General features: G+C 40.4%; 1 protein-coding gene across 1 annotated transcript; it reads right to left on the bottom strand.

Annotated features, from left to right (window-relative positions):
* Positions 1–1,655: 1,655 nt before the first annotated feature.
* LOC133542288 (creatine kinase B-type) lies at positions 1,656–13,843 on the bottom strand. Its single transcript, XM_061886279.1, has 8 exons — positions 13,729–13,843; positions 13,366–13,567; positions 9,930–10,084; positions 9,738–9,870; positions 9,490–9,661; positions 9,290–9,413; positions 2,027–2,216; positions 1,656–1,968 (listed from the first exon to the last, which is right to left on the bottom strand). Exons 2-8 carry the CDS (start codon positions 13,556–13,558, stop codon positions 1,790–1,792), a joined length of 1,146 nt encoding a protein of 381 aa, XP_061742263.1. The 5' UTR covers positions 13,559–13,567; positions 13,729–13,843; the 3' UTR covers positions 1,656–1,789.
* Positions 13,844–17,045: the final 3,202 nt, after the last annotated feature.

The raw sequence follows: 17,045 nt of genomic DNA on the forward strand, positions 1-17,045 counted from the left end.
GCTTCGCTGCAGGCTCGCAGGCCACGCCCCCTCCATATTTAGCTTCAGAATAACAATGTTTTTAGAAACAAGAGATATGAAATGTTGGTCTTACTTAAAAATGAATGTGTTTAGTTGTGTTCAGTGTTAAAAAAAATATTATGTGGCTCTTACGGAAATACATTTTCAAATATTTGGCTTCTTGGTTCTCTCAGCCAAAAAGGTTCCCGAGATTTTTTTTTTTAAATAGCAACAATTCAAAAATCCTTTATAAATATATTTATTGAATAATACTTCAACAAAATATGAAAGTAAAATGCAACAATGCAATATTCAGTGTTGACATGTTGCATAAATATTAAATATTTCTTTTTTTGTGAAGAAATGTTTAAAATGAAGTTGATTAATCCAGATGGATCTGTATTACAATCCCCAAAGAGGACACTTTAAATTGATTACTTCTATGTGTCGAGATTTTTATAATTGAATCACTTTATTTTCAAACAAGTTTTTAGTTGTTTTTTTTCCAAATAGTTCAAGAAAGACCATTACAAATGAGCAATATTTTGCAACGTTATACAATTTAATAAATCAGAAACTGATGACAGTGCGGGATTTTACTTCATCTCTTTTTTTTTCAACCAAAAATGCTTTGCTCTGATTAGGGGGTACTTGATTTAAAAAGATGTTCACAGGGGGTACATCGCTGAAAAAAGGTTTGAGAACCGTGGGTCTAAACCATTGAACGTTAAGAGTTTTTTTAGAACATATTCTGATGACGAAGACGTTTGGGATAATAGTTCTAGAACGGACTCCTTTGGAGATATTCAGTTTATCTCCAATTAAAATCGGAAAATGCAAAAAAAAAAAAAATTTTTTTAAAAGTGTGAAGTGAAGTGAATTATATTTATATAGCGCTTTTCTCTAGTGACTCAAAGCGCCTTACATAGTGAAACCCAATATCCAAGTTACATTCAAACCAGTGTGGGTGGCACTGGGAGCAGGTGGGTAAAGTGTCTTGCCCAAGGACACAACGGCAGTGACTAGGATGGCGGAAGCGGGAATCGAACCTGCAACCCTCAAGTTGCTGGCACGGCCGCTCTACCAACCGAGCTAAACCGCCCTTGGTTTTACCATTTTTTTTCTGCGTGATTTACTTCCCCAAACTTTAAACATTGATGTAAAGTATTTTATTCCAAAATAAAACGGATAATGTAATTTTCTTGTTCAAATTTAATAAGGCTGAGGGGAAAAAAAAAAAAAAAAGAAAATTGTGGTAGAACCCAGTATCCATCCATCCATCCATCCATTTTCTACCGCTTATTCCCTTTCGGGGTCGCGGGGGGTGCTGCCGCCTATCTCAGCTACAATCGGGCGGAAGGCGGGGTACACCCTGGACAAGTCGCCACCTCATCGCAGGGCCAACAGATAGACAGACAACATTCACACACTAGGGCCAATTTAGTGTGAACCCAGTATGCTCCTAAAAAAATAAAAATAAATTTAAGTCTAGATTAGAGTTTTGAAACGTATTCAGACTTAATGCTCGGAAAAAACCCTGCAAAGTTAGGAATTAATTCTGCGAAATTGGAATGAAATTAAGGAACACAATGTGGTTTTGATGAGGAGCGGCGTCCCAATACTTTAGTCCATGTGGTGCAGATGAAATGAGGAGCTTCTCTTCAGATCTTTATTTGGGATCAGTCTTCACCTTACAGAACACGTTTAAATAGACCAACAAGCGGAGTGCAATCCAGGACAGATGGACGTTTGTCGGGCAAAGGAGGGTAGGGGGGGGGTTGTCCAGGTTCTACTTCTGAGCCGGCATGAGGTCCTCAATGGACTGGCCCTTCTCCAGCCTCTTCTCCATGTCCACCAGCAGTTTGACGCCGTCCACCACCATCTGCACCAGCTCCACCTCGGAGAAGCCCAGCCTGTCCGCGTTGGAGATGTCAAAGACTCCGCCCACCGCCGCCGTGTCCACGCCCCCTGGAGGACAAGGCAATGAGTGCCTCCAGGCCAAAAAGGGACAAGACCAGTCACTCACCGGTCCCGCGCTTCTGGAGCCTCAGGCGCTTGAGGACCTCCTCGAACTTGGCGTTCTTGGACATGTTTGGCAGCTTCACGTGCACGCCCGCCCGCAGACCCGTGCCCAGGTTGGACGGGCAGGTGAGCACGTAGCCCAGGTGCTCGTTCCACATGAAGGCGTGACCTCGGTCCTTGAACAAGGACTCGATCTGAAACGCCAACGAAGACAGACATTTTTAAGAAAGTTTATTTGCGCATTTTTTTTTTTTTTTAACATCGCTGGAGACATGTCCCTAACTAACCTGGACCAAAGTCTTGGCGTTTTAAGCAATTGTAAACTACCTTCTTTCAGTTAGGATCCATGCAGAGTCTTTACCAAATCGTGACCTAAAAAATTGGAATGAAAATTTTCCGTCCACAGCAAACATTTCCAGTTTTCTACTGACGTAAAATCGTAAAGTACTCATGTTTAGTTAGCATTGGATACATGTCCCTAACAAACCCGTACAAAAGATCGTAAACTACTTTCCTTTAGTTAGGAACTAAGTGGAGTCTTTTGTATAGTAACCTAAAAACTTTGAATCTAAGTTTTCGGTCGACAACACTTCCAGTTTTCTACTAACCTAATACACGTTAAATCATAAAGTACTTGTGTTTAGCTAGCATTGGAGACACGTCGCTAACTAACCCGTACTAAAGATCGTAAACTACTTTCCTTTAGTTAGCAACTAAGCAGAGTCTTTTGCATCGTAACCTAAAAACTTTGAATCTAACTTAGTTAGCATTGGAGACAGGTCCCTAACTTACCCGTACAAAAGATCGTAAACTACCGGATGTTTTGCATCATAACCTAAAAACTTTGAATCTAAGTTTGTCGACAACACTTCCAGTTTTCTACTAACCTAAAACACGTTAAATCGTAAAGTACTTGTGTTTAGTTAGCATTGGAGATATGTCGCTAACTAACCCGTACAAAAGATCGTAAACTACTTTCCTTTAGTTAGGAACTAAATGGAGTCTTTTGCATCGTAACCTAAAAACCTTGAATCTAAGTTTTCGGTCGACAACACTTCCAGTTTTCTACTAACCTAATACACGTTAAATCGTAAAGTACTTGTGTTTAGTTAGCATTGGAGACACGTCGCTAACAAACCCGTACAAAAGATCGTAAACTACTTTCCTTTAGTTAGGAACTAAGCAGAGTCTTTTGCATCGTAACCTAAAAACTTGGAATCTAAGTTTTCGGTCGACAACACTTCCAGTTTTTTACTAACCTAATACACGTTAAATCGTATTGTACTTATGTTTAGTTAGCATTGGAGACAGGTCCCTAACTAACCCATACAAAAGATCGTAAACTACTTTCCTTTAGTTAGGAACTAAGCAGAGTCTTTTGCATCGTAACCTAAAAACTTTGAATCTAAGTTTTCTGTCGACAACACTTCCAGTTTTCTACTAACCTAATACACGTTAAATCGTAAAGTACTTGTGTTTAGGTAGCATTGGAGACAGGTCCCTAACTAACCCGTACAAAATATTGTAAACTACTCTAGTTAGAAACTAAGCGGAGTATTTTGTATCGTAACCTAAAAACCTTGAATATAAGTTTTCGGTCGACAACACTTCCAGTTTTCTACTAACCTAAAACACGTTAAATCGTAAACTACTTGTGTTTAGTTAGCATTGGAGATATGTCGCTAACTAACCCGTACAAAAGATCGTAAACTACTTTCCTTTAGTTAGGAACTAAGCAGAGTCTTTTGCATCGTAACCTAAAAACTTTGAATATAACTTTTCGGTAGACATAAACACTTCCAGTTTTCTACTAACCTAATACACGTTAAATCGTGTAGTACTTGTGTTTAGTTAGCATTGGAGACAGGTCCCTAACTAACCAGTACAAAAGATCGTAAACTACCGGGTGTTTTGCATCATAACCTAAAAACTTTGAATCTAAGTTTTCGGTCGACAACACTTCCAGTTTTCTACTAACCTAATACACATTAAATCGTAAAGTACTTGTGTTTAGTTAGCATTGGACACATGTTCCTAACTAACCCGGACAAAATATTGTAAACTACTCTAGTTAGGAACTAAGCGGAGTATTTTGTATCGTAACCTAAAAACCTTGAATTCAAGTTTTTGGTCGACAACACTTCCAGTTTTCTACTAACCTAATACACGTTAAATCGTAAAGTACTTGTGTTTAGTTAGCATTGGAGACAGGTCCCTAACTAACCCGTACAAAAGATCGTAAACTACCGGGTGTTTTGCATCATAACCTAAAATCTTTGAATCTAAGTTTTTGGTCGACAACACTTCCAGTTTTCTACTAACCTAATACACGTTAAATCGTAAAGTACTTGTGTTTAGTTAGCATTGGAGACACGTCGCTAACTAACCCGTACAAAAGATCGTAAACTACTTTCCTTTAGTTAGGAACTAAGTGGAGTCCTTTGCATAGTAACCTTAAAACTTTGAATCTAAGTTTTCGGTCGACAACACTTCCAGTTTTCTACTTTAGTTAGCATTGTAGACAGGTCCCTAACTAACCCGTACAAAAGATCGTAAACTACCAGGTGTTTTGCATCATAACCTAAAAACTTTGAATCTAAGTTTTCGGTCGACAACACTTCCAGTTTTCTACTAACCTAATACACGTTAAATTGTAAAGTACTTGTGTTTAGTTAGCATTGGACACATGTCCCTAACTAACCCGTACAAAAGATCGTAAACTACCGGGTGTTTTGCATCATAACCTAAAAACTTTGAAACCTAACTTTTCGGTAGACATAAACACTTCCATTTTTCTACTAACCTAATACACGTTAAATCGTAAAGTACTTGTGTTTAGTTAGCATTGGACACATGTCCCTAACTAACCCGTACAAAAGATCGTAAGCTACCGGGTGTTTTGCATCATAACCTAAAAACTTTGAATCTAGGTTTTCGGTCAACAACACTTCCAGTTTTCTACTAACCTAATACACGTTAAATCGTAAAGTACTTGTGTTTAGTTAGCATTGGACACATGTCCCTAACTAACCAGGACAAAATATTGTAAACTACTCTAGTTAGGAACTAAGCGGAGTATTTTGTATTGTAACCTAAAAACCTTGAATTTAAGTTTTTGGTCGACAACACTTCCAGTTTTCTACTAACCTAATACACGTTAAATCGTGTAGTACTTGTGTTTAGTTAGCATTGGAGACAGGTCCCTAACTAACCCGTACAAAAGATCGTAAACTACTTTCCTTCAGTTAGGAACTAAGCAGAGTCTTTTGCATCGTAACCTAAAAACTTTGAATCTAACTTTTCGGTAGACATAAACACTTCCAGTTTTCTACTAACCTAATACACGTTAAATCATAAAGTACTTGTGTTTAGTTAGCATTGGAGACACGTCACTAACTAACCCCTACAAAAGATCGTAAACTACTTTCCTTTAGTTAGGAACTAAGTGGAGTCTTTTGCATAGTAACCTAAAAACTTTGAATCTAAGTTTTCAGTCGACAACACTTCCAGTTTTCTACTAACCTAATACACGTTAAATCGTAAAGTACTTGTTTAGTTAGCATTGGAGACACGTTGCTAACTAACCCGTACAAAAGATCGTAAACTACTTTCCTTTAGTTAGGAACTAAGTGGAGTCTTTTGCATAGTAACCTAAAAACTTTGAATCTAAGTTTTCGGTCGACAACACTTCCAGTTTTCTACTAACCTAATACACGTTAAATCGTGTAGTACTTATGTTTAGTTAGCATTGGAGACAGGTCCCTAACTAACCCGTACAAAAGATCGTAAACTACCGGGTGTTTTGCATCATAACCTAAAATCTTTGAATCTAAGTTTTCGGTCGACAACACTTCCAGTTTTCTACTAACCTAATACACGTTAAATCGTAAAGTACTTGTGTTTAGCTAGCATTGGAGACACGTCGCTAACTAACCCGTACAAAAGATCGTAAACTACCGGGTGTTTTGCATCATAACCTAAAATCTTTGAATCTAAGTTTTCGGTCGACAACACTTCCAGTTTTCTACTAACCTAATACACGTTAAATCGTAAAGTACTTGTGTTTAGGTAGCATTGGACACATGTCCCTAACTAACCCGTACAAAATATTGTAAACTACTCTAGTTAGGAACTAAGCGGAGTATTTTGTATCGTAACCTAAAAACCTTGAATTTAAGTTTTTGGTCGACAACACTTCCAGTTTTCTACTAACCTAATACACGTTAAATCGTAAAGTACTTGTGTTTAGTTAGTTAGCGACGTGTCTCCAATGCTAACCCGTACAAAAGATCGTCAATTACTTTCCCTTAGTTAGGAACTAAGCAGTCTTTTGCATCGTAACCTAAAAACTTTGAATCAAAGTTTTCTGTCGACAATACTTCCAGTTTTCTACTAACCTAATACACATTAAATCGTAAAGTACTTGTGTTTAGTTAGCATTGGAGACAGGTCCCTAACTTACCCGTACAAAAGATCGTAAACTACCGGGTGTTTTGCATCATAACCTAAAATCTTTGAATCTAAGTTTTCGGTCGACAACACTTCCAGTTTTCTACTAACCTAATACACGTTAAATCGTAAAGTACTTGTGTTTAGTTAGCATTGGACACATGTCCCTAACTAACCCGGACAAAATATTGTAAACTACTCTAGTTAGAAACTAAGCGGAGTATTTTGTTTCATAACCTAAAAACCTTGAATTTAAGTTTTTGGTCGACAACACTTCCGGTTTTCTACTAACCTAATACACGTTAAATCGTAAAGTACTTGTGTTTAGTTAGCATTGGAGACACGTCGCTAACTAACCCGTACAAAAGATCGTAAACTACTTTCCTTTAGTTAGGAACTAAGCAGAGTCTTTTGCATCGTAACCTAAAAACTTTGAATCTAACTTTTCGGTAGACATAAACACTTCCAGTTTTCTACTAACCTAATACACGTTAAATCGTATAGTACTTATGTTTAGTTAGCATTGGAGACAGGTCCCTAACTAACCCGTACAAAAGATCGTAAACTACCGGGTGTTTTGCATCATAACCTAAAAACTTTGAATCTAAGTTTTCTGTCGACAACACTTCCGGTTTTCTACTAACCTAATACACGTTAAATCGTAAAGTACTTGTGTTTAGTTAGCATTGGAGACATGTCCCTAACTAACCCGTACAAAATATTGTAAACTACTCTAGTTAGGAACTAAGCGGAGTATTTTGTATCGTAACCTAAAAACCTTGAATTTAAGTTTTTGGTTGACAACACTTCCAGTTTTCTACTAACCTAATACACGTTAAATTGTAAAGTACTTGTGTTTAGTTAGCATTGGAGACACGTCGCTAACTAACCCGTACTAAAGATCGTAAACTACTTTACTTTAGTTAGGAACTAAGTGGAGTCTTTTGCATAGTAACCTAAAAACTTTGAATCTAAGTTTTCGGTCGACAACACTTCCAGTTTTCTACTAACTTAATACACGTTAAATCGTACAGTACTTATGTTTAGTTAGCATTGGAGACAGGTCCCTAACTAACCCGTACAAAAGATCGTAAACTACCGGGTGTTTTGCATCATAACCTAAAATCTTTGAATCTAAGTTTTCTGTCGACAACACTTCGCAGTGTCTGCAAATGTGCAGACACTGGCAAATTCAATGGGGGTCTGGCGGTAGATTTCTTGCCAGTGGTGCAACTTGAATCCCTCCCTGTTAGTGTTGTTACACCCTCCGACAACACACCGACGAGGCATGATGTCTCCAAGGTTCCAAAAAACGGAAAATAACAGAGCTGAGACCCGGTGTTTGTAATGTTTTGAAAATGAAAATGGCGGGTGTGTTACCTCGGAGACGTCACGTTCTGACGTCATCACTACAAGACCGATAAACAGAAAGGCGTTTAATTTGCCAAAATTCACCAATTTAGAGTTTGGAAACCGGTTAAAAAAATACATGGTCTTTTCTGCAACAACAAGGTATATATTGACGCTTGCATAGGTTTGGTGATAATGTTCCCCTTTAACCTTGTTGGAGGTACCGAACCCCACCAGTTTCATACGCGCATTCACCGAACCCTTTAGTGAAAAATAAAATGCTTTTTTTCTTTGTTATTCAAGACAAAGTTGTATGTTTTTTTTACTGGTGCACAAAAATGAACCGTGCATGAGTATCACCTAGCTTGTTCAAAGAACAAAACCAACACAGTGCATGAACTCACAACAAATTACACCCTTGCAAATCAGAGGGAACATTGTTTGGGGGGGGATCCATAATATGCGGATAGGGAGAAGTTTTTATTTTTACGATGAGTTGGGTGTGTCTTGACCTCCGCGGCAGACGTTTCGTCGAACCCCTGAGGCCGACTCACCAAACCCTTAGGGTTCGATCGAACCCAGGTTAAGAACCACTGCTTTAGCCACACAAACACACGGTGATTCCTTGTTTAAAATTCCCGGAGGTGAAAATTTACTATGGATCAGAGCGCGGTCAAGCCAACATGAATCCAGACCAAATGTCAACCAGCAGGTTTCCGTGAGAAAATTGTGGTTAAAAAAAGGTCGCTTCTTACCGGAGAAAAGCTGCCGTCGACTCCCCTGAGACATTGGCGTCAACAAACCCGTGGAGACACCCTTCCGACTATCAGGTACTATTTAACTCACTAAAACACTAGCAACACAATGGAAAGATAAGGGATTTCCCAGAATTATCCTAGTACATGTCTCTAAAAACAATCGGAATCCGTCCCAATGCAATCGCGTTTTTTTTTTTTTACCTTTCTAGTCCGTCGCTATCAATATCCTCAAACACAAATCTTTCATCCTCGCTCAAATTAATGGCGAAATTGTCGTTTACTCGATCCGAATAGCACTTTTTGTTGGAGGCTCCCATTAAAATCAATGTGAATATATGAGGAGTCATCAACATGTGACGTCATCGTCTGCGACTTCCGGTAGAGGCAGGGCTTTTCTGTTAGCACCGAAAGTTGCACACTTTAATGTGGATGTTCTCTACTAAATCCTTTCGGCAAAAATATGGCAATATCGCGAAATGATCAAGTACGACACAGAATGGACCTGCTATCCCCGTTTAAATAAGAAAATCTCATTTCAGTAGGCCTTTAAACACCAAAGTCATCCTCAATTTTCTCTTGAACCGTAACGTTAGGTCCTCATCAACACGAAGACTTCAGATCCTCCAGTGAAACATTCCGTCAAGACCAAGTACAATCTAGACGACTTTCCACGCTCTTTTACGAGGCAGAAGGTCGTCCGTGTTCCTGACCTTGGTGAGTCCGGTGCAGAAGCGCTGGAAGACCTCCTTCATGTTCCCTCCTTTCTGCATGGAGATGACCCTCAGGTGGTCCTCCTCGTTCACCCACACCAGGAAGGTCTTGTTGTCGTTGTGCCTGCGGAATGACCCACTGCCGTGAAGTCCCACCCGTCTTTGCAGAGACGCCCGCGAGGCCGAAGCCCGGGTCCTACCAGATGCCTCGAGCGTCGGGCCAGTCCCGGGCCATCCCGGACGCCAGCAGCAGGGGGGACACGGGCTTGTCAAACAGGAAGTGGTCGTCGATCAGCTTCTCCTGCTCCGCGTCCGTCATGTTCTTCAAGGCGTAGTATTTGCCCTTCAGGTCTCCGGTGAGCGAAGCCAGAGCTGCGCCAGGAGACAAGGCATCATTACCACTTGCAGCCAGCAGAGGGCGCCCACCAGGCTCCAGGACGACCTTTACCTTCGATGGAGAGAGTCTCCACGGCGCGGCGCTCCCCTCGGCTGCAGTGAGGCGGCAGGCAGAAGCCACGGATGCTGCGGCCCGTTCGGACACGAGAGCTCAGGACGTAGTTGGGGTCCAGGTCGTCGCCTCCCTGAGGGTCCCAGGGGTCAGTCCGTTCACAGCAGGTGACAACTCAGGGACGTGACATACCTTCAGGTTGCCGAAGTCCAGGTCCGTCTTGTGCTTGTCTGTGGGCTTGTACCCGCCGTGACGGTCCTGGATGATGGGGTCCAAGAGCTCCTTGAAGACCTCGTAGGTCTCCTCGTCTCCGGCGACACAGCCCACCGTCATGATGAACGGATGACCTGCACACGTAAGTCACACGTCGCCCATTTTGTGGCCGTTAGGGACATTATTCCGAATTACCTCTTACACACACTACTGAAATGCTCTCACATAAACAACTGAAATGTTATTCCCTCACTCGCACTACTGAAATGCGCTGACAAACTGAAATGTTTTTTTCTCACCCACACTACTGAAACACTCATACACTACTGAAATGCTCTCACATAAACAACTGAAATGTTTTTCTCTTATAAACACTACTGAAACACTCACACACACTACTGATATGCTCTCACATTAACTGAAATGTTTTTTCTCACACACACACGACAAATACTCATACACACTACTGAAACACAAACAACTAAAATGTTTTTCTCTCTCACACACTACTGAAATGCTCTCATAAACTGAATTTCTCACACACACACACACACACACTACTGAAACACTCATACACTACTGAAATGCTCTCACATAAACTATGTTTTTCTCTTATGAACACTACTGAAACACTCAAACTCAATTGTTTCTCTCGCACACACACACACACACACACTACTGAAACACTCATACACACTACTTAAATGCTCTCACATAAACAACTGAAATGTTTTTCTCTTATAAACACTACTGAAACACTCACACATTACTGAAATGCTCACATAAACTGAAATGTTTTTTTCTCACACACACACGACTGAAATACTCACACACTACTGAAACAAACTAAAATGTTTTTCTCTTTCACACACACACTACTGAAACACTCACATAAACTGAAATGTTTTCTCTCACACACACACTACTGAAATACTGGTAAACACTACTGAAACACTCATACACACTACTGATATGCTCTCACATTAACTGAAATGTTTTTTTCTCACACACGACAAATACTCACACACTACTGAAACACTCAACTAAAATATTTTTCTCTCTCTCACACACACTACTGAAACACTCATACACACTACTGAAATGCTCTTACATAAACTGATATGTTTTTCTCTTATGAACACTACTGAAACACTCACATAAACTGAATTGTTTCTCTCACACACACACACTCCTGAAACACTCACACTACTGAAATGCGCTCACATAAACAACTGATATGTTTTTCTCTTATGAACGCTACTGAAACACTCACATAAACGGAATTGTTTATGTTCATCATTTTGGATCTGGTTACAGGAAGCCGGAGCCTAACCGTCCCCTCATTGACAATGTTGGTGCTTCTTCCTGAAGGTCAAAATGATGTGACCTTCATACCTATCAGCTGCGTAAAGAAAATTGATGTGCTGTTGTTAACACTCGTTTCACTGCAATTTACACCAACGAGTTGAGTCTTTTGAACAGCTTTTACCCTTGGGGATTCCTTAAAATGGTGTTTGAAATCCCAGGACCCAAAAGGGTCTGAGACACTTTTTTTTTTTTTTTTTTTACTTTCAGTGCTTGAATCTCTAGAACATTTTCAGATCTATCCCTTGATATAAAGTTTTGGGTTTAATTATATGCCTTTGTCAATAATTGTCAGTTTTATATTTAATAGTAAAATACTAAGCTATAAATATTGTAAGGGCAAATATCTGATGTGAAGCCTTAAAAAATTAACTTTATTTTGATTCATTATAAAAGTTCAAGCATTGACCACTTTAAATATGACAGAAGACCCTTGAGGGTCCCACTCAAGTCTTTTTATTGTTTTGTACCAATTTTGCCAAAGAAAACCTTTTTGTATGGCAAAATCAAAAATTATACAATATTTTCCCCCCAAAAAATAGATCAAATATTTGATGTAAAGTAGTTGGAGCCTTGAATATGTCAATTCCCAACATTGATTCCAAATGCAGCTGAGAGGCTCCAGCGACCCCAAAGGGGTCAAGCAGTGGAAAATGGATGGATGGATTCATGATTGAGCCTTGATGGTTTTAAATAAGACAAGATTCCCACTCAAGTGTTAAGTCATTTTTCCTAACAACGCTTAAATCTGTTAATCAACTTCAGAGCTAGATAGATTGATAATACTTTATTTATTCATTCAAGAGTTCCTTCAGGAAAATTAACATTTTCAGCACAATCCCATTCAAGATCAGACCAACATTGCAGGGAGCCAGAACAGGATCGCTGACGGGTCCTTACAAAAAAGGTGAGATACAGGTAAACAAGGGGGGGAGAAATCCGTATCCGCTTATATGTTTATTTCATGTTTTTCTTTTTGAGTTTTATACTGTTTTTAACCAAAGAAAACCTTTATGTATGGCATACTCAAAACGTATACAATATTCCCGCCCCTAAAACTCAGAAGTCAAATATTTAATGTAAAGTAGCTGGAGCCTTGAATATGTCAATAATTCCCAACATTAATTCCCAATGCAGCTAAGATAGGGTCCAGCAACCCCCGCCACCCCAAAAAGGGACAATCATCCCGAAAGTTTTTTAATACGCACATTGCCATGCTGACGTTCACGAACAAGTCAAGTCTTTTGAACGGTTGTTTGTGAACAAGGACTTTTACAAATCGTCGTAAAGCGTTTACAGATGCGAAATTCTCAAGCTGCCTTCGCGCATTTCCACTCTACAGGACTGGAACCCCAATGAGGTTCCTGACCAGAGTCTTTCCAACGGCTCTTTTAAGTGACGATAGAACAGATATGGTCGCAAGCCGTTCGTCACGCACACACACACACACACAAATATATACAGTGGGGCAAAAAAGTATTTAGTCAGCCACCGATTGTGCAAGTTCTCCCACTTAAAATGATGACAGAGGTCTGTAATTTTCATCATAGGTACACTTCAACTGTGAGAGACAGAATGTGAAAAAAAATTCCAGGAATTCACATTGTAGGAATTTTAAGGAATTTATTTGTAAATTATGGTGGACAATAAGTATTTGGGTCTCAAGGTTGGCAAGCATGCCAGACATAGGGTAATTATGAACAAGTATTTGACAATATTGTTGTATATTGAAATTGCAGTATTCGAATGCAAGTAAATCTGTGGTTTTATGTTATCTATCCATATTACTTTAATTTGATCGTATTATTACTTTATTTTACTTGTTGGAAGGGGGGGGGGCACTGTATCTGACGCACTTTCGGCCATTTTATGTCCATTAATGTGTTTAAAGTAAATTATTATTAACATTAATATTATTATAAAAAATAGTCTTTAAAAAGGACCGTAAATCCCGTCTGCATTATGCAACCGCGACCCTCGGCGGGAGAGGCACCGTAATGCGACTAATAGGCGCGCACTGGTCTTTCTGCGGCGGTAAATCCTCACTTACCGGGGTTGTCGACCCCGGTCTGGATGACGTCGTCGAGCGTGAAGCCGCTGGGGGTCTGCTTGCTCCTCAGCCGCTCGTACATGTCGGCGGTCAGCACCTTGGCCATGTGGTTGTTGTGCTTGCTCAGGTCCGGGTACTCCTGGTCCGAGGCGTAGTTCATCTTGGTCAGGTTGTGGGTGTTCCCGAACGGCATGGCTGCTCCCTGCGGGCCGAGGCGGAGGGTTAAGAGGTTTAGGGGGGGACGACGTCGTTCCAATACTCGGCACAGGTGCACTCAATCAACGCCGCGTCAAAAACAAACCGCTTTCAAATCCAACTATTTCTGTCAAATAGCGTTTTATTTTATTTTTTTAAAGTCCTTACCTTTTGAGTGCGGCTGCTACAACTACTAGCGGGCACTGACACGAAGATCCCTATTTTGCCGGCACAGTCCCAAAGACGACCTCCCGGTCCTCCGCTCCCAGCATCCGCTTTTATAGGCAGCCATGCTCGCCTCCCATTGGACGCTCTGTTGCCCTCGTCCGCGCCGCGCAGTTCTCCGATTGGTCCGCCTCGAAACTAAAGCCCGCCCCCTGCCGCACTCACGTGACTGCAAAAATAATGGTATGATTCAAGAAGGCGAGTTCCCATTTTTTTTCTTTTTTTTTTTTTTCTTTACACTAGTGGTTCTCAACCTTTTTTCAGTGATGAAAACATTTTTTTTAATTCATCCATTCATCCATTTTCTACCGCTTATTCCCTTTTGGGGTCGCGGAGGGCGCTGGCGCCTATCTCAGCTACAATCGGGCGGAAGGCGGGGTACACCCTGGACAAGTCACCAACTTATGGCAGGGCCAACACAGATAGACAGACAACATTCACACTCACATTCACACACTAGGGCCAATTTAGAGTTGCCAATCAACCTATCCCCAGGTGCATGTTTTTAATTCAAGTACCCCCTAATCAGAGCAAAGCATTTTTGGTTGAAAAAAAGACATAAAGAAGTAAAATACAGCACTATGTATCAACAACATCCAGAAAAGACAAGCTGTGATTTGACCCCCTTAACATGCTTCAAAACTCACAAAATTTTACACACACATCAGGACTGGCGAAAATTGCCATCTAATAAAAAAACAAACCCCAGAAGTCAAAATTGCGCACTAGCACCCCCTAGGAAAACTGTGAGGAATGTCGTAGAGACATGAAACAAAAACCTCTATGTAGGTCTGACTTTGACCAAGGCGTGGGTCGCGGGTGCTGCTTGTCACCAGTTTCTGATTTATTAAATTGTATAACAGTGCAAAAATATTGCTCATTTGTAGTGGTCTTTCTTGAACTATTTGGAAAAAAAGATATAAAAATAACTGAAAACTTGTTAAAAAATAAACAAGTGATTCATCCATCCATCCATTTTCTACCGCTTATTCCCTTTCGGGGTCGCGGGGGGCGCTGGCGCCTTTCTCAGCTACAATCAGGCGGAAGGCGGGTTACACCCTGGACAAGTCACCAACTTATCGCAGGGCCAACACAGATAGACAAACAACATTCACACTCACGTTCACACACTAGGGCCAATTTAGAGTTGCCAATCAACCTATCCCCAGGTGCATGTTTTTAATTCAAGTACCCCCTAATCAGAGCAAAGCATTTTTGGTTGAAAAAAAGACATAAAGAAGTAAAATACAGCACTATGTATCAACAACATCCAGAAAAGACAAGCTGTAATTTGACCCCCTTAACATGTTTCAAAACTCACCAAATTTTACACACACATCAGGACTGGCGAAAATTGCCATCTAATAAAAAAACAAACCCCAGAAGTCAAAATTGCGCACTAGCACCCCCTAGGAAAAAAAACAGACAAAACTGCTTGTAACTTCTGTTAGGAATGTCGTAGAGACATGAATCAAAAACCTCTATGTAGGTCTGACTTAGACCAAGGTTTGGGTCACCAGTTTCTGATTTATTAAATTGTATAACAGTGCAAAAATATTGCTCATTTGTAGTGGTCTTTCTTGAACTATTTGGAAAAAAATATATAAAAATAACTGAAAACTTGTTAAAAAATAAACAAGTGATTCATCCATCCATCCATTTTCTACCGCTTATTCCCTTTCGGGGTCGCGGGGGGCGCTGGCGCCTATCTCAGCTACAATCGGGCGGAAGGCAGGGTACACCCTGGACAAGTCACCAACTTATCGCAGGGCCAACACAGATAGACAGACAACATTCACACTCACGTTCACACACTAGGGCCAATTTAGAGTTGCCAATCAACCTATCCCCAGGTGCATGTTTTTAATTCAAGTACCCCCTAATCAGAGCAAAGCATTTTTGGTTGAAAAAAAGACATAAAGAAGTAAAATACAGCACTATGTATCAACAACATCCAGAAAAGCCGAGCTGTAATTTGACCCTTAACATGTTTCAAAACTCACCAAATTTTACACACACATCAGGACTGGCGAAAATTGCCATCTAATAAAAAACCAAACCCCAGAAGTCAAAATTGCGCACTAGCACCCCCTAGGAAAAAACCCAGACAAAACTGCTTGTAACTTCTGTTAGGAATGTCGTAGAGACATGAAACAAAAACCTCTATGTAGGTCTGACTTAGACTAAGGCGTGGGTCGCGGGCGCTGCTTGTCACAGTTTCTGATTTATTAAATTGTATAACAGTGCAAAAATATTGCTCATTTGTAGTGGTCTTTCTTGAACTATTTGGAAAAAAAGATATAAAAATAACTGAAAACTTGTTAAAAAATAAACAAGTGATTCATCCATTTTCTACCGCTTATTCCCTTTCGGGGTTGCGGGGGGCGCTGGCGCCTAGCTCAGCTACAATCGGGCGGAAGGCGGGGTACACCCTGGACAAGTCACCAACTTATCGCAGGGCCAACACAGATAGACAAACAACATTCACACGCACATTCACACACTAGGGGCCAATTTAGAGTGGCCAATCAACCTATCCCCAGGTGCATGTTTTTAATTCAAGTACCCCCTAATCAGAGCAAAGCATTTTTGGTTGAAAAAAAGACATAAAGAAGTAAAATACAGCACTATGTATCAACAACATCCAGAAAAGCCGAGCTGTAAATTGACCCCCTTAACATGCTTCAAAACTCACCAAATTTTACACACACATCAGGACTGGCGAAAATTGCCATCTAATAAAAAAACAAACCCCAGAAGTCAAAATTGCGCACTAGCACCCCCTAGGAAAAAAAACAGACAAAACTGCTTGTAACTTCTGTTAGGAATGTCGTAGAGACATGAAACAAAAACCTCTATGTAGGTCTGACTTAGACCAAGGCTTGGGTCGCGGGCGCTGCTTGTCACCAGTTTCTGATTTATTAAATTGTATAACAGTGCAAAAATATTGCTCATTTGTAGTGGTCTTTCTTGATCTATTTGGAAAAAAAGATATAAAAATAACTAAAAACTTGTTAAAAAATAAACAAGTGATTCATCCATCCATCCATTTTCTACCGCTTATTCCCGTTCGGGGTCGCAGGCGCCTATCTCAGCTACAATCGGGCGGAAGGCGGGGTACACCCTGGACAAGTCACCAACTTATCGCAGGGCCAACACAGATAGACAAACAACATTCACACTCACATTCACACACTAGGGCCAATTTAGAGTTGCCAATCAACCTATCCCCAGGTGCATGTTTTTAATTCAAGTACCCC

The sequence above is a fragment of the Nerophis ophidion genome, linkage group LG24 (assembly GCF_033978795.1).
Source record: "Nerophis ophidion isolate RoL-2023_Sa linkage group LG24, RoL_Noph_v1.0, whole genome shotgun sequence".
Lineage (NCBI taxonomy): Eukaryota > Metazoa > Chordata > Actinopteri > Syngnathiformes > Syngnathidae > Nerophis > Nerophis ophidion.

Coding starts and splice junctions, on each gene's coding strand:
- LOC133542288 (XM_061886279.1), bottom strand. CDS start 13,558: ATGCCGTTCGGGAACACCCACAACCTGACCAAGATGAACTACGCCTCG. Junction 9,871..9,929: donor TGGACTTCGGCAACCTGAAG/GTATGTCACGTC, acceptor TGGGACCCTCAG/GGAGGCGACGACCTGGACCC. Junction 1,969..2,026: donor GCTCCAGAAGCGCGGGACCG/GTGAGTGACTGG, acceptor CTTGTCCTCCAG/GGGGCGTGGACACGGCGGCG.